This window comes from Anomaloglossus baeobatrachus, chromosome 1, assembly GCF_048569485.1.
Source record: "Anomaloglossus baeobatrachus isolate aAnoBae1 chromosome 1, aAnoBae1.hap1, whole genome shotgun sequence".
Classification (NCBI taxonomy): domain Eukaryota; kingdom Metazoa; phylum Chordata; class Amphibia; order Anura; family Aromobatidae; genus Anomaloglossus; species Anomaloglossus baeobatrachus.
Genome location: NC_134353.1, coordinates 241,374,932 through 241,402,245, shown reverse-complemented (window position 1 = coordinate 241,402,245; position 27,314 = coordinate 241,374,932). Strand labels below are relative to the sequence as shown.

At 44.7% G+C, this 27,314-nt stretch overlaps 1 protein-coding gene across 2 annotated transcripts in view; it reads right to left on the bottom strand.

The window, feature by feature from the left end:
• Window positions 1-27,314, bottom strand: part of SCLT1 (sodium channel and clathrin linker 1) — a 317,891-nt gene that overhangs the window by 113,178 nt on the left and 177,399 nt on the right. For both annotated transcript variants that reach the window (XM_075348629.1, XM_075348639.1), the window contains 5 exons: window positions 14,838-14,973; window positions 12,528-12,650; window positions 9,127-9,192; window positions 4,819-4,889; window positions 4,377-4,467 (listed from right to left, as the gene is read on the bottom strand). In XM_075348629.1, coding sequence (XP_075204744.1) covers window positions 4,377-4,467; window positions 4,819-4,889; window positions 9,127-9,192; window positions 12,528-12,650; window positions 14,838-14,973 — 487 coding nt within the window. The remainder of the gene's footprint in view (window positions 1-4,376; window positions 4,468-4,818; window positions 4,890-9,126; window positions 9,193-12,527; window positions 12,651-14,837; window positions 14,974-27,314) is intronic.

Genomic DNA, 27,314 nt, shown 5'->3' with positions numbered 1-27,314 from the left:
CAGGATGGGGACAAGGATGAGTACATTACTGCAAGGGGACCAGGATGGGCACATTTCTACAGAATGGGGACAAAGGATGTGCACATTACTACAAGATGAGGACAAAGATGGGCACATTACTACTGGATGGGGACAAGATGGGCACATTACTACAGGATGGTGACAAGGATTGACATACTACTACAGGAAGGGGACAAGAATGGGCACATTACTACAGGATGAAGACAAGGATGGGCACACTTCTACAGTATAGAGACAAGGGTGGGCACAGTACTACAGAATGGGGACAAGAATGGGCACATTACTACAAGAAGGGGACAAGGAAGGGCATATTACTACAGGACGGTGACCAGTATGGGCACATTACTACAAAAAGAGGACCAGAATGAGATATTACTACAAGAAAGGGACCATGAATGGGCCCATTACTACAAGATGAGAACAAGGATGGGCACATTACTACAGGGTGGAGACAAAGATGGGCACATTACTACAGGATAAGAACAAGGATAGGCACATTAATACAGGATGGGGCAAAGATGGTCACATTACTACAGGATTGGTATAAGGATAGGCACATTACTATAAGAAGGGGACCAGTTCTAAGGATATCTCAAAGCAATTTCACTAACCGATTCTCTTTCCTTCTCTATACTTTATATCTCGCCTTCTTTCAGTTTCTGTTCTACTATGCTTCATAGTCATCTGAGAAAGCTTAAATTCACAATATTGTACTGATATTATATTTGCTGTATTGCCGGGCCATCTGTGAGGATGGATTGTACCTTTTTTTGTTTGAAAATAAAAACTTTAAAATTGAAAAAAAAAAAAAAAGAAGGGGACCAGTATGGGCACATTACTACAAGATGAGGACAAGGATGGGCACATTATTGCAGGATGAGTACCAGGATGGGGACATTACTACAGGATGAGGATTAGGATGGGATCATTACTACAAGATGAGGACCTGATGGGAAAAATACTACAAGATGTTAGCAAACATTACTACATGGTGCTAATTGTAAAACAATATTACTTATAAGAAGAGAATAAAATGTTAAAAAAAATATATAAATAAAGCATGGAATTTTTTTTACCATTAAAATGCTTTTATACATATCAACTAAAAAAAACCCCCATAAAAGTGCATGCTATTGCCACATCTGTAACGATTCAAGCTATAAGGCTATGTGCCCATGTGGCGTTTTTCCTTGCTTTTTTTAATCAACAAAAGCAAAGAAAAAGCTTCCCAGCAAAGTCTATTAGAATTGTGACTTGCTGTGCACATGCTGCTTCTTTTTTTCCTTGCAGCTTTTCTTGCTGAAAAAAGCAGCAGCATGTGAATTGTTTCTGTGTTTATTTCCTGCATTTCTATAATCCCCTGCGGTGCTTTATCACTACAGGGGATTATAGCCAAACATTTTGCCTCACACACCATGCATACATCATGATCTGTGAGGCTCTCTATAGCTCAGTAACCCATCCTGACGACCCAGGGTTACTATGGCATTGACTGGGTTCCTGTGATCGCATTACAGGGTCCTGATCGCCAGGGAGAGGTAAGCGATTCCTCTCCCTGCCTCCTGAACGCTGCGATCGCATTGATCGCAGCATTTAGGGGGTTAAACTGCTGGGAGCAGCACGAGCACCGTTCTGGGCAGTGAGAGCCGGGTCCCAGCAGGAACATCAGCCGGAGACCTGGCAACGATCGCGTGGGTAAGCACCTGAACCCCAGCGATTGCCATGACTAAAAAAAAAAAAAAGCGCAAAAAGCAGGAAAAAAACGTGCAAATGCAATAAAAAGTTTTCCTGCCAAAACATGCTTTTTTATGTGCAGAAAAGAAGCACATAAAAAAGCAAGGTGGGCATAGCCTTAAACCGTACCGTAACGCATACTATGAATGCCATTTAAAAAAGAAAAAAATTAAAAATGAGTGAAAAAATCAAATAAAGTGATTCAAAAGGTGTATAGAAAAAAATGGTATTAGTAAAAATGTCACTTTTGTACTGCAAAGAATGTGGCCCCCCCAAATATTTTTTTTTCTATGTGCGGCCCTTATACCCAGCCAAGTTTGAAACCGATCTAGAGGTTAGAACAACACAGTTAAAATAGGATAGGGTATGATGAACCCCTTCAAATTTACTCAGTGACTTATCAAGGCACACAAACTAATTCGATGTACCACCACTTCTGCTGTACAGCCCCTTTCCCCTAGCCTGTCTGAGACATAAGTGTCAGTATCACACTTATGTTTGTTGTGCTCAACTTGTCACACAGGAATAGTACAAAACAGACAGATGACTCCTGGGAGACATGTAATGACAGCCCTGATCTCACTGCAGGGCAATTACAAGTTGAGTACAACAGACAAAAATGTGATTACTGTGGGGAAAGGGCAGTATAGCATAGGTGACTGTGCTAGGAGAGGAGGAGAACTGGATAGAAGGGTTTGTCATGGGACACTCCTAAACTCAGCTGTACTGCACTGACTCATGCAGGAGGTTAGACCAGGAGGTCAGGGCTGCCTCCCCCATTCTGAGCTATGGAGGGGGTGTGTTTGCTTTGAGTGTTGCTGCCTGCTTATGATTGGTCAATGTCATTCAGGGAGAAAAAGTACACACCCCCAGTGAAAACTGTCTGATAACACCTACTAAGGCTATGTGCGCACACAGCGTTTTTTACGCTGCGTTTTTGGCCGCAGAAAACGCACAAAACTGCAGGCACTGCAAAAACGCATGCATTTTTATCGCGTTTTAGGCTGCGTTTTTGATCACTGTGTTTTGCTGCGTTTTTCCCATGCATTGCATGGGTGAAAAACGCAGTAAAACGCAGCAAAGAATTGACATGTCCATTTTTTTTTCAGCTCAAAAACACAGCTAAAAAAAAGTTGTGTGCAGACAGCAAAAATGGAAAGCCATAGACTTTGCTGGGGAAGCAAAGTTATGCAGTTTTGAGCCCAAAAAACGCAGAAAAACGCACCCGAAAAACACGCAAAAACACCGCGAAAAATGCTCAGAGCGCACATAGCCTTAGACTTAACAAGTTAAACGGCATTTGTCACATCCTATTTCAATATTAAACTGCCCCCAATGTCTTGTGAGTGATGCAACACTCATCACTAATATGGTTTTGTCAAGCAAAAGCTCCCAATAGTTATCATAAGGGCACTTTACACGCTACAATAAATCTTACGATGTGTCGGCGGGGTCACGTCGTAAGTGACGCACATCCGGCATCGTAAGTTATATTGTAGCGTGTAACACCTCCGTGCAATTGCGATTGAACGAAAATCCGTTCATCGCATGTACGTCGTTCATTTCTCAAAGATTCAACGTGCGGTTGTGCAATTTTCCCGAGGCAGCACACATCGCAGTGTGTGACACCCCGGGAACATTGAACGACAGCTTACCTCCGTCTGCGGCTCCCGTCGACAATGCGGAAGGAAGAAGGTGGGCGGGATGTTTACGTCCTGCTAATCTCCGCCCCTCTGCTTCTATTGGCCGGCTGCCTCGTGACGTCGCTGTGACGCCGAACGTCCCTCCCACTCCAGGATGTGGATGTTCACCGCCCACAGCAAGGTCGTATGGACGGGTAAGTACGTGTGACGGGGGTTAATCGTTTGTGCGGCACATTCAACAAATTGAACGTGCCGCACATACGAGGGGGGCGGTTACGATCGCATACGATATCGTATGCGAAATCGTAACATGTAAAGCAGGATTTAAACACCCCCCCCCCACACACACACACACTTTTATGGTCAGGTGATTGCAATACAGACCTTTTCTTTCAGTTTTAGGGTTGGCACTTTTCTTTTGTTCAGTCACGCTCCTCCTCAAATTACGCATGCCCCCACAATTGTGATTGATTGCGGTGACTGGCCCGATGTCAGGATAAGCCCCTAATAAATCCTGCGCTTGCGCACTTCCCCTCAGCTTCCCGGGCATGAGCTACAAACCTAGGCCCCAATTTATCAAAGTGGTTTCACCAGAATTTTGGGTTAAAGCACTTTTGAAAAGACGCAAAACTTTTGAACAACTTGAAGTGGTGCAAAAATGTTACAACTTTTGGTGTTTTCATGCCAGTTATGGCCAGGTAACAAAAGTGAACTCATTAGGCTCCAAATACTTTGGTTGTTAATATTTACGCAACGGAGAGGAGAAATTAAAACAAAAAAGTTTTAACCTGCTCTGCAGCCACTGTGTCCAATTTTACCATGAAAATCTTGGTGACATAGTCCTTTTTAAATAACATTGAATACTTGTGTCTTCTCTGCACCCGTCTATATTCTGTAAGAACAGGATTCAGTACGTCCTTTTTTCAATAACAGAATCACTTCATTCTTATTTATGGCAACCTTAAAAAAATGGCTTACCTTTCTCGTCATCTGGTCTTCCAATGTTTTCCTAACTGTAGCCATTTCTTCGGCTTTCATATTTGATACTTTTACATCCAATTTTGCTTCCCTGTTAATATAAATTGGACCAAATAAAGAGGCTATTACGACGCCCACATACTGTGAAAAAGCATTTTCACAGTTTGTACTTATCGGCTCGAAGTAAAATTTGAGAAATTTATTGTACACGTGGAAAATGCACTTCTGTTGACAACAAAATAGCCACAAACACGCAGGAAAAATTTGGTATCGCATCAGTAAACTATTATATTGTAAAATCTATACAAGACAATTTACAGGCCGTACTTCCACTTGCTGTTTTCTTCTGCTATCCATGTTTCAGGCTCCAGAATACGACAAAATCTGGAGACATAGTGACAAATAAACACTCTACCAATACACTTATACACGGCATACTCACCGTAGCTGTTTTTGAAGCTGGTTGATCTCCATTTGTTGCTCACTCACTGTATGCAAAAACTGTTGATTCGTCTAAAAACAAAAATACCATTGTAAAGCACAATATAAATATTCTGATAATTGAGTCCACAACTGCAATGTACAAGGAGGGTAAGGCCTAAGACATACGGCATGAAAATCGGACCAAATGGAATGCGATAAAACATCAAATTCCACTCGGACCAATATTAGCCTATGTGCCAGCACCCATGAGCAATTATTTTCTCAGCCCTAATCGGACCGAGAAAACAATCGCAGCATGCTGCGGGGCAATGCGAGACGCTTTCTCTCGCACCCATTCAAGTCTATGGGGCGAGAGAAAGATGCAGTGCAATTGCAGTACACTGGTGTACCGCGAGTGCAGGGCGAGAATCGCAATAGCCGGCAACGGAGGAGAGAGGAAGATAAATCCCTCCCTCCCCTCCTCAGGGCTGGCCCTCCCCTACTCAGTGCTGGCCCGCCCCTCCTCAGCGCTGGCCCGCTACCCCGCAGCTGAGGTTCGATCGCATGATTGATGATGACCTCAGTCGCAGTGACAGCGGATGACACTCGGCTCCTGCTGTGCTGCCAGTGTGAGCCGAGTGTCATGCGAGGATCGCATTAGTCCCCGTGTGGCCCCGGCCTAAGAGGCGATCTTGGTGGTCTCTTCTCATTTCTAGACACTGTCTGCAACATCATTTGGTAAAAGAGTAGGTAGGCATTTATAACTAACCATTACTAGAGATGAGCGAACATGAACTGTAAAGATATGGTTTGCACTGAACACGGGCTTTAAAAAAAAAAAATAAAAAAAAAAAAAAAATCAGTGTCCGAGTTTGGGTGCTCATCGTATGCTAACCACTCAATCGAGCATTGGGGTGCTCGGGTACGCTCGGTGCTCAGCCCAGTGAGTCGCTCGCAGTCTCTGAATGGCTCTTACTGGGGGTAAAAGCAACGTTTTCAGATGTAAAGTGTACCCCCAAAAATGAAAAAACACTGCCCACCCCCGGAAATGCTCTGATTATGGCAGGCTGTATGTGGACAGAGAGACGAACTGCGGGTTTCATTATAGGCATCTAGATGGTAAAAACTGTCCAAACACTGATGAAAAACACAGCTGACATTTTATGGCATACATGAACAAATACCGGCGTTTGTTGAATGAGGTCTCGCATAAACATTTGGACAAATCTTTGCACAATATTTTCTACTGAAAAAAAGCATTAAATAAAAAAAAATTCCAATAGGCTCATCCATTTTTCCCCAGCAATGATAGGCGGGCAACGCATGTATCTGTTAGATGTAATTGTACGAAAAGCCTTTAGAAAAAGACAAAAGAGGAGTCATAAATCACGTAAGTATTAACCAGTTATTCCAATCCTATAATGTACGATCACTTTGGTCAGAGGTCTTGTGTTACCTCACCTATCTGGAGTCTATGGTGTCAGAAATCCGGGCCTGTATTCAGCCTAGTATGGGGGGCCGACCACGTGTCCGGTCACTGCCTCGCACCACTTATAGACCAGACATGATACATTTCATTATGAAAATACAAAAAATAGCCTGCTCCGGGCCATTCATGCTTACTAATAATATATTTGGTGCACGCCATTTCCTCCATTTTTTTGGAACAATTTGCAATAAAATCCTGGCACAGTTGCCTTATTCTGCCATGCTCAATATGTAATAACCCAGAAAGATGCCTTTTGTATGAAGCCAGCGCATGAATCATTAATACCTGTATGGCTTATAATGAGATTTTATACCATACAGATAAAGAGAATAAAGCAGGAGGAACACGATGGACTATGGAGGGGGTGATTTTCCTTTTGGCTTCTTTGTCAGCCTCCAATCTAGCGTTCATAGTAACACAGGACACTGTGTGCTCTCCACTAGGCTCTGTCTGAGAGATGCCATAATGCAGGTCCTCGGATAGAAAACAAACCGAGCTCCATTTATCCTACACTACTAGTATGAGACCCACAGCTGACTAAACATTTGCAAAGATTTCCTTTTTTTGCGTTCAGTAGCTGACAGTCTATTCTGATCCAAGCGGTGGTTAAGTCAGGAGATGAGTCAATGTCCTGCATGTTCTCACAACGCCCGATAACCACAGAACAGGCATGAAATGAATCAGAACTATATACCACATCATGAATGGCTTTATAGCAAACCGAGAGGTCAATTTACTGCTGTCCCTCACACTTTATTGTGAGCCGAGAGACAAAACCCCTTCTGTGGCCACTAATGAATCAGATTCTAGAAATGAGACTTTTACCATGCCATGTACTCTCTCCGTAATACGGGAAATGGTGTCGTCACTGTGCCCTGAATGGTATCAAAAGCCCCTATATAAAGTATATGCTTCTGTGCATTGTTTAGGTGTTTTTTCTAGTAATGGGGGATAAAATGTATTGACAATAACTTGCATTAACCATATAAAAAAGAAGAATTGAAATAATGTTCTCCCTTTACTTGATCTATACTGTTCATACGGCCACCACACCAAAGTGTTTGCATAGAAAATAAAGAAGTCCTTCAAAGAGGACGTGTCACCAGATGAAAAGTGGCCATTTTTTGCCGTTATGTATTTCTGCTGCCCCCCTCTCCGAGTATGCTGGCTTTTTTTTTCATAAATCCGTCATATGGTTAAAAATATATGGGCCTGTTTCTATAGTGCTAATCTTTGTGGTGTTTACAAAGGGGACATTACTCAAATCCCCCTGTGAGCCAAGACCCCTGTTAATGACCAGAAAAATTAGCAGGGAATGAAAATGGCCCAAATCTCTGACAGCAATGATGACTGCTTTAGAAAAAACAAACAAAAAACAAGCACAGCCTGGGGAGCAAACGTAGTAAAATAACAGCACAAAACGGCCACTATATGTGTGAGTATATGTATACATTCCTGTTGTAATTTAAGCACTCTTGTGTACTAATGCTGGCCAGGATATCAGTCAGTGCTGGGAGTGCAGGTACTTTTCACTATGCACTGAATCGCACCCCTGTGACTGAAAGTCGGAGCATGCCGGGAGAAATCAAGGTAAATTTCCTTCCGACTGCTGGGTTGTTAGGGCAGGTGTTGGGCAGCTTCAGAATTATATTAACCTGCAGATTAACCTCATATCTGCAGGTTAATAGTGTTTATTTACATGATACATTAATAGTGTTCCAAAGTTTCCTGACCGCTGCATTGAAATCCTGGCTACTGTGAGGAAGTGAACTTTAGTCCTCCGGATAGCCTGTGGCTTTCAGTCATAGAAGAGCAGCCGGCTCGGCTTCAGTCACCACTCTGTGTATAGTGAGCAGCGGTTGTAACCAGACCCCAGCAGTGACTGACTGGCTCAGAAGTGCATCAGTACTGAGCCGGCTGTCAGTCAGTACTGGGGTGTGGTTATAGCCCTTGCTCACTATGTACAGAGTGGTGACTAAAGTTGCTCCAGCCATACATCTATGGCTGCCAGAAGGAATAAAGTTAACTTCCTCCCGGTAGCTGAGCTCTCAGTGTGGTGGCCCCATGGCTTCAGAGAGCTATTAACCTGCTGATTAATCCCATATACGTATGTAGGTTAATAGCATTTCGGGACGTGATTGGTTCTCTTTAAATTAATACCAAGGTATCAGATATGTTTATAACATCAAAAGTAAAGTCCATATACAACATTGATAATGTATACAGACTTGGACAGCATTTATTAAAAGGGTTCAGCAATATTCTTGTTAGTTTATATGAAACATTAAAAAGGTACACTGTATGTGTGCCCTATGTGCTATCAGGATCAAAGTAAAATAAAAAATATTTTTGTCAGTAAAGATTTCCAACTTCAGCCTTTTGCTCATCGAGATCCGATGTGTGATTAAGTGTTCTCTTAATTTTTATTCAGCTAGGCACGTGTGCTTGTTTATGTTTGTGTGTGCGCATGTATGTATGTATGTATGTATGTATATATGTTTATGTGCGTGCATATATGTACATATACATATTTGTGCATGTGTGTACAATTAAAAGTCCCAAAGAAAAGTAACTTGCCATCTTTTATCCTTCATGGCACTATTTATTTGTCATTTAAATACATACAGTTAAAAAGTATATTTAGTGCAAAATGGACTGAAGCTGCGATTTTAACACCTCATTAGACTTACCTTATGAGGAGTCTGTAATGGACCCTTAAATATGCACTGTTCACACTTCAGTAAAGTCACTGAAGGTTTCGCACTGCTCAGCCAGCCACACTTTCCATTACATTTCACACTTCACAGTCAATACTGTCTTTATGGTTATTTCACCTACCTGTTCTACCTGTTCATGTGCGCCATGAAGTTGTTTGGTTAACTGCTGTAGATTTGCGAGCTCCTCCTAAGGAATAAATTAAGACATACCCCATTACTAAGCTATAGCGTTACGCAAAGTGTAATTTGTCAGAAACATGAATGTAAAAGAAAACCTACAAGATGATTCCAAGGTCAAACTGAGCACAAACTGATGTTACTTCTCGGTCTTAATGGCTACATAGTTTATGAAGACTTAACTTATGGTACCACTATTCTAGTAATCTCTAGTCACATAAGTCACAGAAGGAATAAAGTCTAGTCACATAAGTTTAACCTCTACGGTTGGTAAAATCCTTGAGGGTTTCTTGAGAGATGCTATACTGGAGTATCTCAAGAAAAATAACCTTATGACAGAGTATCAACATGGGTTTATGAGGGATCGATCCTGTCAAACTAATTTGATCAGCTTCTATGAAGAGGTAAGTTCAAGTCTGGACCAGGGAAATGCAGTGCATGTTGTGTATATGGACTTTTCAAAAGCTTTTGATACGGTGCCACACAAAAGGTTGGTACATAAAATGAGAATAATGGGGATAGGGGAAAATATGTGTAACTGGGTTAAAAACTGGCTCAGTGATAGGAAACAAAGGGTGGTTATTAATGGTACGTACTCGGACTGGGTCTCAGTTCATAGTGGGGTACCACAGGGGTCAGTATTGGGCCCGCTTCTTTTCAACATATTTATAAATGACCTTGTTGGGGGCATGCGGAGTAGAATTTCAATATTTGCAGATGATACTAAACTCTGCAGGGTAATCAATACAGAGGAGGATAATTTTATATTACAGGGAGATTTATGTAAATTGGAGGATTGGGCTGAGAAGTGGCAATTGAAGTTTAATGTAGATAAATGTAAGGTCATGCACTTGGGTAGAGGAAATAACATTTATGATTATGTACTTAATTGTAGAACACTGGGTAAAACAGACACAGAAAAAGACTTGGGTGTATGGGTGGATGGTAAACTTCACTTTAGTGGACAGTGTCAGGCAGCTGCTGCCAGGGCTAATAAAATAATGGGATGTATTAAAAGAGGTATAAGTGTTCATGAAAAAAATATAGTTCTACCTCTGTACAAGTCACTAGTGCGACCGCCCTTAGAATACTGTGTACAATTCTGGTCACCGATATATAAGAAGGACATAGCTGAACTGGAGAGGGTGCAGAGAAGAGCCACCAAGATTATTAGAGGAATGGGGGGGCTGCAATACCAAGACAGGTTATTAAACTTGGGGTTATTTAGTTTGGAAAAACGAAGGCTTAGGGGGGATCTAATCACAATGTATAAATATATGAGGTGACAGTACAGAGACCTTTCCAAAGATCTTTTTACACCTAGGCCTGCGACTGGAACACGGGGGCATCCGCTACGTCTTGAGGAAAGAAGGTTTAATCATAATCACAGACGAGGATTCTTTACTGTACGAGCAGTGAGACTATGGAACTCTCTGCCGCATGATGTTGTAATGAGTGATTCACTACTAACATTTAAGCAGAGCCTGGACGCCTTTCTTGAAAAATTTAATATTACCAGTTATGTATATTAGATTTTATGACAGGGTATTGATCCAGGGAACTAGTCTGATTGCCGGATGTGGAGTCAGGAAGGAATTTTTTTCCCCATTGGAACTTGTTTGCCACATTGGGGGTTTTTTTGCCTTCCTCTGGATCAACATGTTAGGCTATGGGTTGAACTAGATGGACTTAGAGTCTCCCTTCAACCTTAAAAACTATGATACTATGATACTATGATAAGCACCCCTAACCCTGACTGCAGACAAGCCCCTGGTGAAAAAAGAGGCACCTAATTGTAATCTGATCATTTTAAAGGGAATCTATTAGCAAATTTTTGTGATGTAATCTGAAAACAGAATGCTGCAAGGGTTAAAACACAGAATTCAGGGATGCCAGTGTTATAAAGGTCCAATCTGTTATTTATTTGCTATATTTGTTTAAGCGGTAGGACACAGCAAGACATCTCATTGCTGAGACTGCAATGTCAGGCACACAACAGTCTGGCATGCCCCCTTCTCTCACTGTCAATGTACAATCTCTATAGAGAGCCTGCTACATGGCTAAATCGAAAAATTCTGATTGTGTCAGAACAGCTGCAGCCAGTAATCCAAGTGATACATCATTGGATTCAAGATCTTTTTGCCTACATCATACTGCTCTCAGATGAGGTAGCAAAAACCTGCTGACAGATTCCCTTTAAGAAGGGGTACTACAGGAGGAGAATCCGTTGATCATCCATTGATGAGCCATACTACTTGCCCAACAAGGGCGTCACGTAATCTCAGTCAGTGCTGCTGATTGGCAGACATGGATATTAAGATACTGCCTCTAATGCCGAAAAAGCAAGTGACATTCAGCAGTCCTGGCACAGATCATGTAACCAACCTAGAGATACTTTTAGACAGAATTTTGGTCAAAATGTCCAAAATATGTAATGGTACATGCACATGATCAAGACCCGCGGCGTCCTGGACTCAGCGGGTCCTGACCTGTGGAGCCGCGAGTCTCCTCTGCAGGAGACCACAGTGGCCTGTGCCCTCAATCAGGGTTCAGTGCGCTGCGGTATCCTGCTTGTGTTCTCCCTACGTAGGACACTTGCGACTCCGCAGCAAACAATTGACATTCTGTGGCTCGGAAAGCCACACCGCAGGTCAGTGTTTGCTGTGGGAAAAACAAGCACAGTGGGCATGGGATTTCTAGAAATCCCATTCACTATGCTTATTCTGTACATTACAGCATTTTGGATGCAGCTGAAGCATGCGGTGTCCAACACGCTGTGAACCCTGATCGTGTGTACATACCCTAATTGTATCCAGTATTAGGACCTCCAGTTCAAAACTTAATAGGAATATACCTATTAAAAAAAAAAAAAAAATACAAACAAAAAAGATTGATACTATTTCAAAATCAGCACCCCTCAAAGAATTCCAAGTTGCCATCAGGTAGTTAGTGAACCCTTCAGGTGCTTCACAGGAGTTAAAGCAGAGTGGAATCATAAAATGAAGAAATATATTTTTACACTGAAAATATTCCCAACACATTAAATGGGAAGAGGCCATTATTTGGCCTCAGATTGCCACGGGGACCATTGGGACTACACACAAACGCAATCTTGGGGTGCCGATGGTGTTGGAGAGGGAGCCCTCCATCTATATAACACTGGCGCTATTGATAGCAGCATCTTGGGAATTATACAGTGATTATCAGTTTTAGCACAGATTGTGGCCGATGCAGCAGGATGTCAGCTATAGTATACAGCTAATACTCGCTGCATTTTAACTCATCATGGGAGGTGACGCTACCCCTTATTTCTCAGGTCAGTAAAAATACTATGCAGCACACTACCGTTTGCTTCTGTCTCTCTGCCACATGTATATGTGCATCAGTCATATGTTTCTGGTATACGACTTGCAGACGATCCATTTCTTGTGCAACCGTCTGCCACAGCTGCAATGCACTGTCCCTTTCCTAGAAAAAGAAAAGACAATAGTAAGCTTTTACTTGAATGCAGGCAGTATTATTGTCAAAATGTACACATGTTTACAGACATATATACTACTGACAAAAAGTTAGGGATATTTGGCTTTTGGGTGAAATTTCAGGATGTTCCTAAAATGCACTCTAATCTTTTCAGGTGAACTTAATGTGACCTTCTCTAGTCTGTTGAATGCTCTTGTCCAACGTTTCACTACTTTTTGCACAACTTGCTGTCCTCTAACATAGACCAAGCCTAATGGCAAAATTCATGACAAGCGTTTGATTTACAAATCACCCAAAAAATGTTGGGGTTCAATTAGAATTGGTATTTTAACAGCCCTCCTCATCATGTTCACATTTTTACATCATATGACAAAGACGACACCTAACAATTGATCAACAGTACCTTGCCATTGCGAGGCTTCAATCAGGATGTTCTCAAATGGAAGTGGCCACTGAGCTGAGTGTCACCAGCAGGTTGCAATAGAGATGCAGAGAGACTGGAAAAATTACAGAAAGGCATAGAAGTGGACGTCCTTTGGCCAAATCCCACACAGATGATCGCTTCATTGTGAACAATGCCCTTCAGAACGGATGATGAATGCCATACAACTACAGGCACATTTAAGGGTGGTGATAGGCACCCAAATGTCACATTAGACCATTCAAAACCATTTACTTCAGAGTGGTCTGCGTGGTAGACAACCTGCAAGGGTACCTGACCACACCACCAAACAGAGGCATCATGGTCTTGCTCGATAAGGACCAGTGGGCATCATTGCTGTTCACTAATAAAATTCGATAGATGCTGAGCAGAAATAATGGCTACCAACTATGTTGGAGACGTTGAGGAAAGCACTATGCATCAGCCACTGTTGTCACTAAATGAGCCTTTGGTGGTGGTGTTTGTGTTGGCAGGTGTGTCCAGACAATACAGCTGTGCACTACACTTTGAATTAATACAGTGGAAAGCTCTTAGTACTTGAATAACATAATTAATGCAGTCATTGTGCCTGCCTCTGCATGAACAACACAATCCAAGCAAGTTTCATCTTGGACGTAAATGCTCCAGGTCATCAAGGTCGCATCTGTAGGGAACGGCTACTGGAAACTGATGTGCCTCAAATGGAGTGACCTAAACTTTCTCCAAACCTGAATCTCATAGAAACCTAAAGGAGAAGCTGAGTCGCCATCTAGAAGCTTGTAAATCTGTACCCCAGAACCTCAATGACCTGAGGGCCACCCTTCAAGAAGAGTGAGATCATATGCCTCAGGAAACAGTAACTCCACTTGTGAACCGCATGAGATATCGTTGTCAGCTGTAATTGATGCTGAAGGCCACATGACATGTAATTGAGACATTTACAGTTTTGGGGGTATACCGATCACTGTTGTTGGCTTTTGTTTCATGAAATTGTTTGAGATGAGGAAATCACCATTGCATGCGCCTATGTAAGAGCCCTAGTCTTAATGATAAAATATCACTGTAGGGTGAACTTTTTACGTTTTCCATAAATTTCACCCAAAAGCCAATATCTTAACTTGTTGTGGGTAGTGTATATGAAATGTATATACGGTATATATACATAACACACACTGCATAAATATATATTTATATATATATATATATATATATATATATATATATATATATATATACACACACACACACGTAAAACTAAAAGCAGAACGCAGAAGAACAATTTAGTGGTATTTTTTCAGTGGTCTGCGGTCATTCTGAACCTAGACTGAAATTGTTTCATTAAGATGAAGGTTACGTAGACGATACCTTCCTGTCAGGCAGGGGGCACTGTTGCTTCACTTATCTCACAATGTGCGCATCATCCAAGGCTGAAGGACCGAGCAGTATATTGCTGCACCTTGTGTACTCCAGATAGGATTTCTATTCTAACACCATATATGAAGAGCTAATTTAATAGGTCACAGATGTTTCGTGAGTTAGTGTACATCTGTGTAGTTTAAGAAAGCTGTGCCAGCAGAGCTAAAATAGCTCTTACCAAAGTCATAAAAGCTTTATTTCTTCGTTCTTATTTTTTTTAAAGTTTATCCTGGCACGGCTTTATTGGAAAAGGAAATACACATAGGTGTGATACTATCAGGACAGTGCATTTCTTCCATAGGAAGTGATTTCAGAATAATGCGAGCTTTCCAGCTTACTTGATTAGCAAGTTGCAATTGTTCCTGTACGTTTTTAATCAATTCATGTTCTGCAGAAGCTTCACTGGCCAGAGCAGCGCTCGTAGGGAGCGATTCCAGCTGGTTCTCCAGGGACTCTCTTAATTGTTGGTGAAGCCTAGGAGAAATAAAGGCAATCTCCTTAAAGTTCTTTACATGATGCCACCTCCCTTTCCCTCCTGTCACGTTACATGTGGAGTTTTGTATCTGTCTGCACGACTGAACCGCTAATTAACTTTCCACAGCTACAAGATCTGAAGGGGAATTACACAATGACATTATTCACATTACCAGCCGTATCCCATGTTATGTGCGATGTGTATGATTGCTTCATTAGTGAAAACCTCATGTTAATGCAGTGATTCTCAAAAGTTGGCGGGAGGATGCTAGAAGGGAATGTGCCAATTATAAATAACTCAGCCAAGGGGATAGAAAATATATCTTTTTACATTTTCGAGAACCATGAAACAGTCAACATTATGTTGTATAAGCTGTATACATAGAAATGTGATGATATGAAAAGAAATGAGCTGGACAGATGAAACCAAACCACTAGGAAAATAAGATACATACAGCGTGTGAAATAAGTAGTGAACACTTCACCAATTTTCTAAGTAAATAATAATAAAGGTGCTTTAAAATGAATTTCTTATCAGATGTCAGTAACAACCCATCCAATTGTCACAGGCCAAAAAAAAATAATATATCAAACCATACATGTCCATAAATGAAGTTATGTGTAACAATGAGAAATGAAAGGGAAAAAGTATTGAATACATGAAGAAAGAGTAGTGCAAAATGCCATGGAAAGTCATGACACCAGCGGAAATCTAGCAGTAATTAGAAAGCAATCCTGCCAGTTAGTGAAGAATAATATCAGGTGGTTCAACTGATGGCCTATAAAAAGATGTCTCATTACCAAGGTGCCACACAAGAAACATCTCATGATGGGTAAAATGAGTGAGCTGTCTCAAGAGTTTTACAACCTTATTGTTGTAAAACATACTTTGGCATTGGTTATAGAAGAATTTCTAAACTACTGAAGGCTCCAGTGAGCACTTTTGGTGCCATGATTTAGTAGTGGAAAGAACATAATTTCCCCATAAACTGGCCACAACAAGGTGCTTCCTGTAAGATTTCAGACACAGGAGTGAAAAGAATTATCAAAATAGTTGTCCAAAAGCGAAGAAGCACCTGTGGAGATCTACAGAAAGACCTGAAATCATCAGGTACAAATGGTTCACAGAAAATAATATAGTACTGCACTCAACTTCTATGGCCTATATGCACAATCACCATGCAAGACTCCACTGCTAAACAAAAAGCAGGTTCAAGCGCATTTAAAGTTTGTTGAACAAACTTACACAACCCTGTGAGACAGTGGGATAATATAGTCTGGTCAGATGAGACCATGCTATAATACCATGTTTGGAGGCCAAAAGGCACTGCATATCACCTCAAAAACAACATATCAACAGTGACGTTTGAGGGGTGAGAACATCATGGTGTGGGCTATTTTTCAGCATATGGCACTGGCAAATTTCTTTTATTGGAGGAAGGATGAATGGAAAAATGTACATAGACATTCATGGTAAAAATCTTCTGCCACCTACCGGCACAATGAAGATGAAATGAGGGTGGACATTTCAGCAAGAAAATGATCCCAAACACAGCCAAGGAAACTCAATTGGTTTCAGAGAAAGAAAATAAAGCTTCTAGAAAGGCCCAGCCAATCAATTGACCTGAATAGAATAGAAAATATATGGAAGAAACTAAAGCTCGGTGTTTATAGAAGGAGCCCACGGAACTTAGAATTTGAAGAGTGTCTGTGTGGAAGAATGGCCAAAATCACACCTGAGCAATGCATGTGACTACTTTCTCCATACAGGAGGTGTCTTGAAGTTGTCATCACAAACATTAGCTTTTGTACAACGTATTACATACATTTCATTATACTTGTTCAATACTTTTTCCATGTGTAACTTTTCATTATTACACATCACTAAATTTACAGATATTTATGGTTTGATTTTCCTGTATAGATTAGATGGGTTGTTATTGACATCTGGTAAAAAATTCATGTCAATAGCACCTTTAGAAATATATTTACTTAGAACATTGGTGATGTGTTCAACAATTATTTCACCAGCTGTATGCACAGCTTATTACAGAAGACAGAGTCGGTAACCCACAAATTGTTCCATAGATCGCAGTGTATGGAGATCTAAAAAGGCCCTAATCTATATATATAATTGCCTTATGGCCCCGCCCCCCCACACCGATTGGCCGCTCGCCCAGGCTGCGCCCCCACACGGATTGGCCAGCCGCTCGCCCAGGCTCCGCCCCCCCACAGATTGGCCTCTCGCCCCGGCACTCTGCAGGCATTGGCAACTCGGCCATGCCACGCCCCGCCCCCCTCACGCAATGGACGTTAGCTCTGCCCCCCCCCCCCCCCGCGCATTCCCCGAACTGACACGGTCACGGCTCCCAGGTGAGTACTGTACAACCCCCCCCCCCCCAACGGGAGCCCACATCAGCGTACGCCGCCAACCGAGCCGACACTTGCCCTCGCATTGCTGGCCTTGCCGCCGTATGCTGGTGTGGGCTCCCGTGCGAGTGGGGGACGTGATGCGCTGGTAACCATGCTAGCATAGTTACCAGCACATCAAGGTCCTGCAGCGGCGGAAGATCCACACGCACACACATAACAGCACACACACACACACACATACACACATCAGATCACACTCACTCTCACAAACACCTCACACACACATCGCATCCACACACTCACAGCATCCGGCGATATCGCTTGCTTCTCGGCCTCGATACTGTGCTGTTGTGACCTTCCAGGACCTGCCGGAGGATCACATGGCCAGAAGTATGTGGTATCTCCGGATGTTGTGAGTATGAGCGCGTATGTGCAATATAGTCAATGTGTGTGTGTGTGTGAGTGTATGCGATCGGGTGTGTGTCGGTGTGTGTGAGTGTATGCGATCGGGTGTGTGTGAGTGTATGCGATCGGGTGTGTGTGAGTGTATGCGATCGGGTGTGTGTCGGTGTGTGTGAGTGTATGCGATCGGATCTGTGAGTGTCGGCAGAGGAGCATGGCGTGCTGGAGGAGGCTGGGAGGAGAGAGGCTGATCCTGGGGAAGGCTGATGCTGGGGACAGAGAGGCTGATGCTGGGATGAGAGAGGCTGATGCTGGGATGAGAGAGGCTGATACTGGGATGAGAGAGGCTGATGCTGGGGACAGAGAGGCTGATGCTGGGGACAGAGAGGCTGATGCTGGGGACAGAGAGGCTGATGCTGGGATGAGAGAGGCTGATGCTGGGATGAGAGAGGCTGATCCTGGGGAAGGCTGGGATGGAGAGGCTGATGCTGGGGACAGAGAGGCTGATGCTGGGGACAGAGAGGCTGATGCTGGGGACAGAGAGGCTGATGCTGGGGACAGAGAGGCTGATGCTGGGATGAGAGAGGCTGATCCAGGGGAAGGCTGGGATGGAGAGGCTGATGCTGGGGACAGAGAGGCTGATGCTGGGATGAGAGAGGCTGATGCTGGGATGAGAGAGGCTGATGCTGGGGACAGAGAGGCTGATGCTGGGGACAGAGAGGCTGATGCTGGGGACAGAGAGGCTGATGCTGGGGACAGAGAGGCTGATGCTGGGATGAGAGAGGCTGATCCTGGGGAAGGCTGGGATGGAGAGGCTGATGCTGGGGACAGAGAGGCTGATGCTGGGGACAGAGAGGCTGATGCTGGGGACAGAGAGGCTGATGCTGGGGACAGAGAGGCTGATGCTGGGATGAGAGAGGCTGATCCAGGGGAAGGCTGGGATGGAGAGGCTGATGCTGGGGACAGAGAGGCTGATGCTGGGGACAGAGAGGCTGATGCTGGGGACAGAGAGGCTGATGCTAGGGACAGAGAGGCTGATGCTAGGGACAGAGAGGCTGATGCTGGGGACAGAGAGGCTGATGCTGGGGACAGAGAGGCTGATGCTGGGGACAGAGAGGCTGATGCTGGGGACAGAGAGGCTGATGCTGGGGACAGAGAGGCTGATGCTGGGATGAGAGAGGCTGATGCTGGGGACAGAGAGGCTGATGCTGGGGACAGAGAGGCTGATGCTGGGGACAGAGAGGCTGATGCTGGGGACAGAAAGGCTGATGCTGGGATGAGAGAGGCTGATCCTGGGGAAGGCTGGGATGGAGAGGCTGATGCTGGGGACAGAGAGGCTGATGCTGGGGACAGAGAGGCTGATGCTGGGGACAGAGAGGCTGATGCTGGGGACAGAGAGGCTGATGCTGGGGACAGAGAGGCTGATGCTGGGGACAGTGAGGCTGATGCTGGGATGAGAGAGGCTGATCCAGGGGAAGGCTGGGATGGAGAGGCTGATGCTGGGGACAGAGAGGCTGATGCTGGGATGAGAGAGGCTGATGCTGGGATGAGAGAGGCTGATGCTGGGATGAGAGAGGTTGATGCTGGGGACAGAGAGGCTGATGCTGGGGACAGAGAGGCTGATGCTGGGGACAGAGAGGCTGATGCTGGGGACAGAGAGGCTGATGCTGGGATGAGAGAGGCTGATCCTGGGGAAGGCTGGGATGGAGAGGCTGATGCTGGGGACAGAGAGGCTGATGCTGGGGACAGAAAGGCTGATGCTGGGGACAGAAAGGCTGATGCTGGGGACAGAGAGGCTGATGCTGGGGACAGAGAGGCTGATGCTGGGATGAGAGAGGCTGATCCAGGGGAAGGCTGGGATGGAGAGGCTGATGCTGGGGACAGAGAGGCTGATGCTGGGGACAGAGAGGCTGATGCTGGGGACAGAGAGGCTGATGCTGGGGACAGAGAGGCTGATGCTAGGGACAGAGAGGCTGATGCTGGGGACAGAGAGGCTGATGCTGAGGACAGAGAGGCTGATGCTGGGGACAGAGAGGCTGATGCTGGGGACAGAGAGGCTGATGCTGGGGACAGAGAGGCTGATACTGGGGACAGAGAGGCTGATACTGGGGACAGAGAGGCTGATGCTGGGGACAGAGAGGCTGATGCTGGGGACCGAGAGGCTGATGCTGGGGACAGAGTGGCTGATGCTGCGGGGAGAGAGGCTGATGCTGGGAGGAGAGAGGCTGATGCTGCAGGTAGAGAGGCTGATGCTGGCGCAGCATGGCGGATGGAGCACGTTTCGGAGTGCGCAGCATGACGGATGGAGCATGTTTGGGAGCGCGCAGCATGGCGGATGGAGCACGTTTGGGAGTGCGCAGCATGGCGGATGGAGCACGTTTGGGAGTGCGCAGCATGGCGGATGGAGCACATTTGGGAGTGCGCAGCATGGCGGATGGAGCACGTTTGGGAGTGTGCAGCATGGCGGATGGAGCACGTTTGTGAGTGCGCAGCATGGCGGATGGAGCACGTTTGGGAGTGCGCAGCATGGCGGATGGAGCACGTTTGGGAGTGCGCAGCATGGCGGATGGAGCACGTTTGGGAGTGCGCAGCATGGCGGATGGACCACGTTTGGGAGTGCGCAGGATGGGAGATGGAGCACGATGGGGGGTGCGCAGCATAGGGGATAAAGCACGTTTGGGAGTGCGCAGCATGGCGGATGGAGCACGTTTGGGAGTGCGCAGCATGGGGGATGCAGCACGATGGGGAGTGCGGAGTATGGCGGATGTAGCACGTTTGGGAGTGCGCAGCATGGCGGATGGACCACGTTTGGGAGTGCGCAGCATGGCGGATGCAGCACGTTTGGGAGTGCGCAGCATGGGAGATGGAGCACGATGGGGAGTGCGCTGCATGGGGGATGGAGCACGATAGGGAGTGCGGAGTATGGCGGATGGAGCACGTTTGGGAGTGCGCAGCATGGGGGATGGAGCACGATGGGGAGTGCGCTGCATGGCGGATGGAGCACGATGGGGAGTGCAGAGTATGGCGGATGGAGCACGTTTGGGAGTGCGCAGCATGGCGGATGGAGCACGTTTGGGAGTGCGCAGCATGGCGGATGGAGCACGTTTGGGAGTGCGCAACATGGGGGATGGAGCACGATGGGGAGTGCGCAGCATGGCGGATGGAGCACGTTTGGGAGTGCACAGCATGGAGGATGGAGCACGATGGGGAGTGCGCTGCATGGCGGATGGAGCACGTTTACGAGTGCGCAGGATGGGAGATGGAGCATGATGGGGGGTGCGCAGCATAGGGGATGGAGCACGATGGTGAGTGCGTTGCATGGGGGATGGAGCACGATGGGAAGTGCACACCTCCCCCCAACACACACACGCGCGCGCACTGCACAACACACCACACACACACACTGGGAACCACAAACAACTGCCCTACACAGACACCCACACACAGACAACGCTGCACACACAAATATACGCACATACCGCACAACACACACATTGCACAAAACATACCTCCCCCCAAAACACACCACACACACACAAACCGCGCAACACACACACAACGCTACAGACACACAGCGCTCCACAAACAACGCAACACACAAACAACACCGCTCTCACCCCCCGCCACACCCAGACAACACCCAGAACATGTACAGCGCCCTACACAAACACTTGGTAACTACACACAACAACATCTATATATATATATATATATATATATATATATATATATATGTATATATATATATATATATATATATATATATATATATATATATATATATATATATATATATATATATATATAACAAAAATCATACATGAACTACACAATACGTAAATTCTAGAATACCCGATGCGTAGAATCGGGCCACCTTCTAGTACTCTAATAAGCTCTTTGTAACATCGGCGATGTTCACATACAGTACATCTAACCAGCAGACTCCTCAATCCTAGCCACAGAGACGTTATTTCAAGGATTAATTTACCTTTTATTCAAATACTGGGACAATTATTACTCATGGCAAAGTCTACCTGATCTCCTCCAACATGGTCGTACAGAATGAGATGAAAAATCACCCAGATCATTGTCCGCTCATTATTACGGATAGAAGACATACCCATTATAGTCTGTGTGGCTGCCATGAAAAAAAATCACTGTCCCCATGTCTTTGTTTATTGGGCATCACGGATTAAAATTACCCATACAAGTCTATAGGTCCATAAAAATCACAGACAGCACATGTAACATCAGTGTAAAATCTGTGATTATCATTGTAATGAATAGAAGAAACTTTGTAATTTATGTATCCACAAGTGACATAATGTCACATGAGCCCCGGCATAGCTGGAACGTTGTTGGCACTGGAGAAGAATACATGCGGTTTTCATTTTACATGAGGTTATATAGTTATTGCCCACGCAGTGGACAACCCATTTAGTGATATATTTGGTGTAAATTGAGCCAGTGAAACTTTTAAAGCATGGTACTACATTGCCTAAAGAGTGGAGTTTAGAGCTGGAGACCAATGTGTCAAATGTTGCACTATTCTTTGTCTGTACCGTATTTTTCGAATTATAAGATGCACTTTTCCACCCAAAAATTTGGGAGGAAAGTGAGGGGTGCATCTTATCTGAATGTAGCTTACTGGGGGTAGTGGAGAGGGGTCGCAGGAGGCCAGGAAGAATGCTGTGGTGGCTGTGAAGGGGCTGCGTTAGGTGGGCAGGTGCTGCGGCAGCTGGGCTGGTGCCGTGGCGGCTGTGCATGGCCTACTGCGGCTGGTGCTGCGGCAGCTGTGCGGGGCCTTCAGTGGCTGTGCGGGTGCTGCGCCGGCTGGGGCTGTGGCGGTTGGGCTGGCGCTGCAGAGCGAGCGGTGAGGACTTTAAATAATGGTGCCCGTAGTCGGCGTGTGCGCAGATGGAGCTCTCAACTCAAGATCTCATCTCCACACGCGCCGCCTCTGGACCATTGATCTCAGAGTAGGACTTAAGGAAAATAGCGCCTGGAGGAGGCGCTTGCGCAGATGAGATCTCAGCTTGCCATTGAGCCGGGAGCTCAATCTGCACACGTGCTGACTCCGGGTGCCATTTCTTTGAAGCCCTCACCGCCTGCCGCCACAGCCTGAGCCCCAGCACAGCTGCCGCAGCCGCCGCCGCAGCCTCAGCACAGCTGCCCCAGCACCAGCACAGCTGCTCCTGCACAGCTGCTCCTGCACAGCCACTTCTGCACAACCGACAGTTTCTGGGACAGCATCTGGGATGGAACACCCACCGATCCTATCCTTCTGTGACCCCACTCCAACACGGCTGCCGCCACTACAGGTAAGACGCCACCGAATTATAAGATGGACCCCGGGTTTTTTTTTCAATCTTTTTTGCTCTGAATTTGAGGAGTGTCTTATAATTCGGTGCGTCTTACAAACCGAAAAATACGGTAATTTATGATGGTCTTTTCTTTATAAATATTTTAATTGATACACTGCTCAATATTAGAAATGAGCAGGGAACCGATGTGTGAAGTGTCGCATATTAAAGCACCATTATACATAAAACTTGTTACGCGTCACATAAATGGATTTGCTTCACACCTTTTTTGTAAGGCTAGTTTCACACTTGCGTTGGACGGGATCCGTAGCATTGCGTTGTGTGATGCATGCAACGGATGCGTTGCATATAGTGGCACAACGCATGCTACAGATCGTACAAAATAACGCAATCGTTGTAGTTTTTTTCCCTTGACTTTACACATCTGAGCATGCGCAGTTGTGTAAAGACAGCTGCGTTAACGGAATCCGTCAAATGGCGCATTCTAACGGAATCCGCCACCATAGGCGTCCATTATAAAAACAACGGACGCCTAACGGATTCCTGCAGGTTGTGTTTTTTTGACACTCCGCCAAGCGCAGAAAAACGTTACATGCTGCGTTCCATCCGCCCGACGCAGCGTCAAAATAACGACGCTGCGTCGTCCAGCGGATGCCACGCAGACACTTGCGTTACAGTGCGTCGTCCATACAAGTCTATGGAGAATAGCGCAGTGCGTTAACGGACTGCGCTATTCTCCATAGTGACGGAATGCGCTGAACGCAAGTGTGAAACTAGCCTAAGACAGGTCTGACTTGTCTAGAATAAGCAACTTTCGACAGAAATGCATTGATAGTGCATGTAGCTAAAATAGGGTACTTGGTTATTATTTTGATTAAAAACATGTAAAAGCAAACCCACCTCATCAAGGTGACCCATCCCGGGTCGGTCTCCATATGGGTACACCTTACCTACCTTGATGAGGTAGAATGGCATTTATGTTTTTTTTTTATCAAAATAATGTTAACCAAGTACCCCATTTTATTTACATGCACTATGGCTATTTATGTACTTATATTAGGGTATTTTCTTATTTTTGCTATTTTCTTGGATTTTGCCATTTAATGGAAAGTGTGGACATGCTTCTACACACTGCATGAATACAAACTTCTATTCCAGTTGATTTCTGTTGGTTAGTTTGGTGTGGGTACCAAAAAAATGGCACATTAAATGGTACAAAAAATTGGAAAGCATAGTGTACGTATTTACAAAAAGAAATCTAGTAAACTGAGCAAAAATCTGAGGATAAATGTCCCCATTTGTTTAGTAACAAAGACATGAAGATATTTTTTTGTAGAACATGGAATCTTACAATCCTGACCCATTTTTTAATGTAAGATGGGAAGCCATTTCATTTCAGTGTTATAAAAATTATCTTTCCAAGACAGATAAAATGAAACCTTGTATCGATTTAGTCAAGATTGAGATACAACATTTGTAGCAATATTATTTTACCTTACAGCTAAAATCCAGATACAATGTGTGTGTGCAGAGCAGGCTGTCAATTAATGAGTCGGGGAGAATTACAGTGTGCTCAGTGGTGACTTTAACCGCTACCTGCACTACCACGATGACTGGCAGTGAGTGGCTGCAGCGAGAATATAACGTCATTTTCTCCCTGTAACCACTAGTCTAGTAAACATGCCAAACAGGATCCCTTCCGATTAACACTAAAACAGCAGGTGAATAGCGTTTCTCGAGGAGACAAGTTTCCTTTAAAGTATAGTAGTATATATAGAGGGTGAAATAATTATTGAACATGTCACAAATGTTCTAAGTAAATATAATTCTAAAGGTGTTATTGACATTACTTTCTTAACGGATGTTGGTAGCAACCCATCCAATCCACACAGGCATAAAACTTAAATCATAGATGTCCATAAATTTATTGATGTGTACTAACAAAAAATAACACAGGAATAACGTATTGAACAAATACACTTACTGAAATTTATGTAATACTTCATACAAAAGCCTTTGTTGGTGATGGCAGCTTCAAGACGCCTCCTTGATAATAGTGGCATACATTGCTCAAGTGTTATTTTGGCCCATTCTTCCACAACAACACTCTTTAAATCCTGAAGGTTCCCTTCTGTGAATCCTGAGCTTTCCTTCCATAAAGTTTCTATTGGATTTGGGCCAAATGATTGGCTGGTCCATTCTAGCAGCTATAATGTCTTTCTCTGAAACCAATTGAGAGTTTCCTTGGCTGTGTGTTTGGAATCATTTATCTTGCTAAAATGTCCATCCTCGTTTCAACTTCATCATCCTGGTAGAAGGCAGAAGATTTTTATCAAGAATGTCTCGGTACATTTGTCTATTCAACCTTCCTTCAATTAAATGAAGTTTGCCAGTCCCGTATGCTGAAAAACAACCCCAGATCATTCTATTCAGCAATTAAGTCTTGCTTGGTGAGTGTGTATACAGGCAATGGAGGTTGATTGCATTCCGTTTTGTTTTCATTGAAACAATTATACCTGCTAATTCCTGGTCTTTCTGTGGCTCTCCACAGGTGGTTCTTGGATAATTATTCTAATAATTATTTTCACTCATCTGTCTGAAGTCTGAAATCTTGCAGGGAGCACCTGGCTGTGGCCAGTTTAAAATGAAATGATGTTCTTTCCATTTCCGTACTATGGCACTAATCATGCTCACGGGAGCCTCCAGTAGTTTAGAAATTCTTCTGTAGTGGATGCTATCAGTATGTTTTACAACAATAAGGTTGTGAAAATCATGAGACAGCTCACAGGTTTTACCCATCACAAGATGTATCTTGTGAAGCACCTTGGCAGTGAGACACTTTTTTATAGGCCATTAGTTGAACCAGCTCATATTTTTCACTAAGTGGCTTTTAGAAATACCTACCGTGATTAATTGTCCTCCTCTGGTTGCCAGACGTCCCAGCCAGTCTGTCCGCTCTAGGGGCAGGGCTATCAACACTTTGGTTTTACACGGTGGTAGGTGTGGGGTAGTGAGTGATATGGGGTCATGGAATACCTCGCCTCCTACTTGTTTTGCAACCTAGGAAACATGGGATGCTGTGCCTCCTGGTTGACAAGAAACGCTGGACGCTGCCTTGCCTGGTGTAAGCCAATGGTGAAAATGTGTGCACCCTGCAGTCGTGAAAGCAGGAAGTGGCTCCTGTCACGGCCGTCTCTCTGTATTTTGAGACTAGTGACAGGATTAGGAATAGAGTCTCTCATTGTTATCTGAGACTGTACATATTAAACGAGTTTTCTTTCTTTGGATGTGGCAAGGGTTAATGTCAGTTTTCCTTGCCAGCAGTTTCTGACTCCTGGACAGGTGTTTTCAGTTTGGGACCACTTCCAGTCTCTTTATATACTCTTTGCTCCTAGAAGAGGGTGCCGGTTACGCTCTGTTCTCAATTGGAGCTGCTGGACCCCGTGCTGTTGGCTGCAGCGTAGGCTGCAGTACTGGTGCTTGACTTGAGCGTAGTTATTGGAGTTAGTCTGTTGTTGTTTTTCCCCACCTTCCTTACCTTCCCACTCACTAGCCAGGGCTTACTGCAGGGTCTCTCAGGGCTTCAGGTTCCTGCTCGGTGACAGTTGAGGTACCTGTATAGGGACTGGCTTGGAGTGCAGGGTATAGCAGCAGATAAGTGGAGGAGGTGTCCATATTCCCTCTCATTAGCATTACGGCCCACCGTTGTGGTGTCCCTGATGCACTCCTTGTTTGTCTTGGTTAAACCCCTGTATGTTGTGTATTTTACCTCATGCCAAACCTTCCCTAAGTCTGTGCCATGACAGCTCCCAATACATGACTGTATGGGATGCAGAACCTGGAGTTTATTCTGTAGTATTAGGCTGGCTATTTTTACCCTGCTCAAAACCCAGCCCAATGTGGTTTCTTCACTCACCTTGTGCAGTGGTATGGTGAATGTTCTCCGGTAAGCTTCTGGCTGTTTCTCAGCATTGGTGGATGATTATTTCTGGTTCCTAATACTTGGTTTTCACTTTTAGTCATTCTGATTCTGTTCTATGTTTCTTGCGTTGGACACACTCCTGTTACCTGACTCTTACATTGTCCGCGTCATCAGACTCTAGCTATTGTAAAACAGCAGTCTGGAAAGGGCGCTGACAAAGCCCTCTACCCTATTTCAGGAGTGGATGAAGTCCATCCCAGCCCTTAAGGACTGCCTGTTAGTGGGGGCTTGTGCCAAATGTGTCTGTGATTGTATTATTA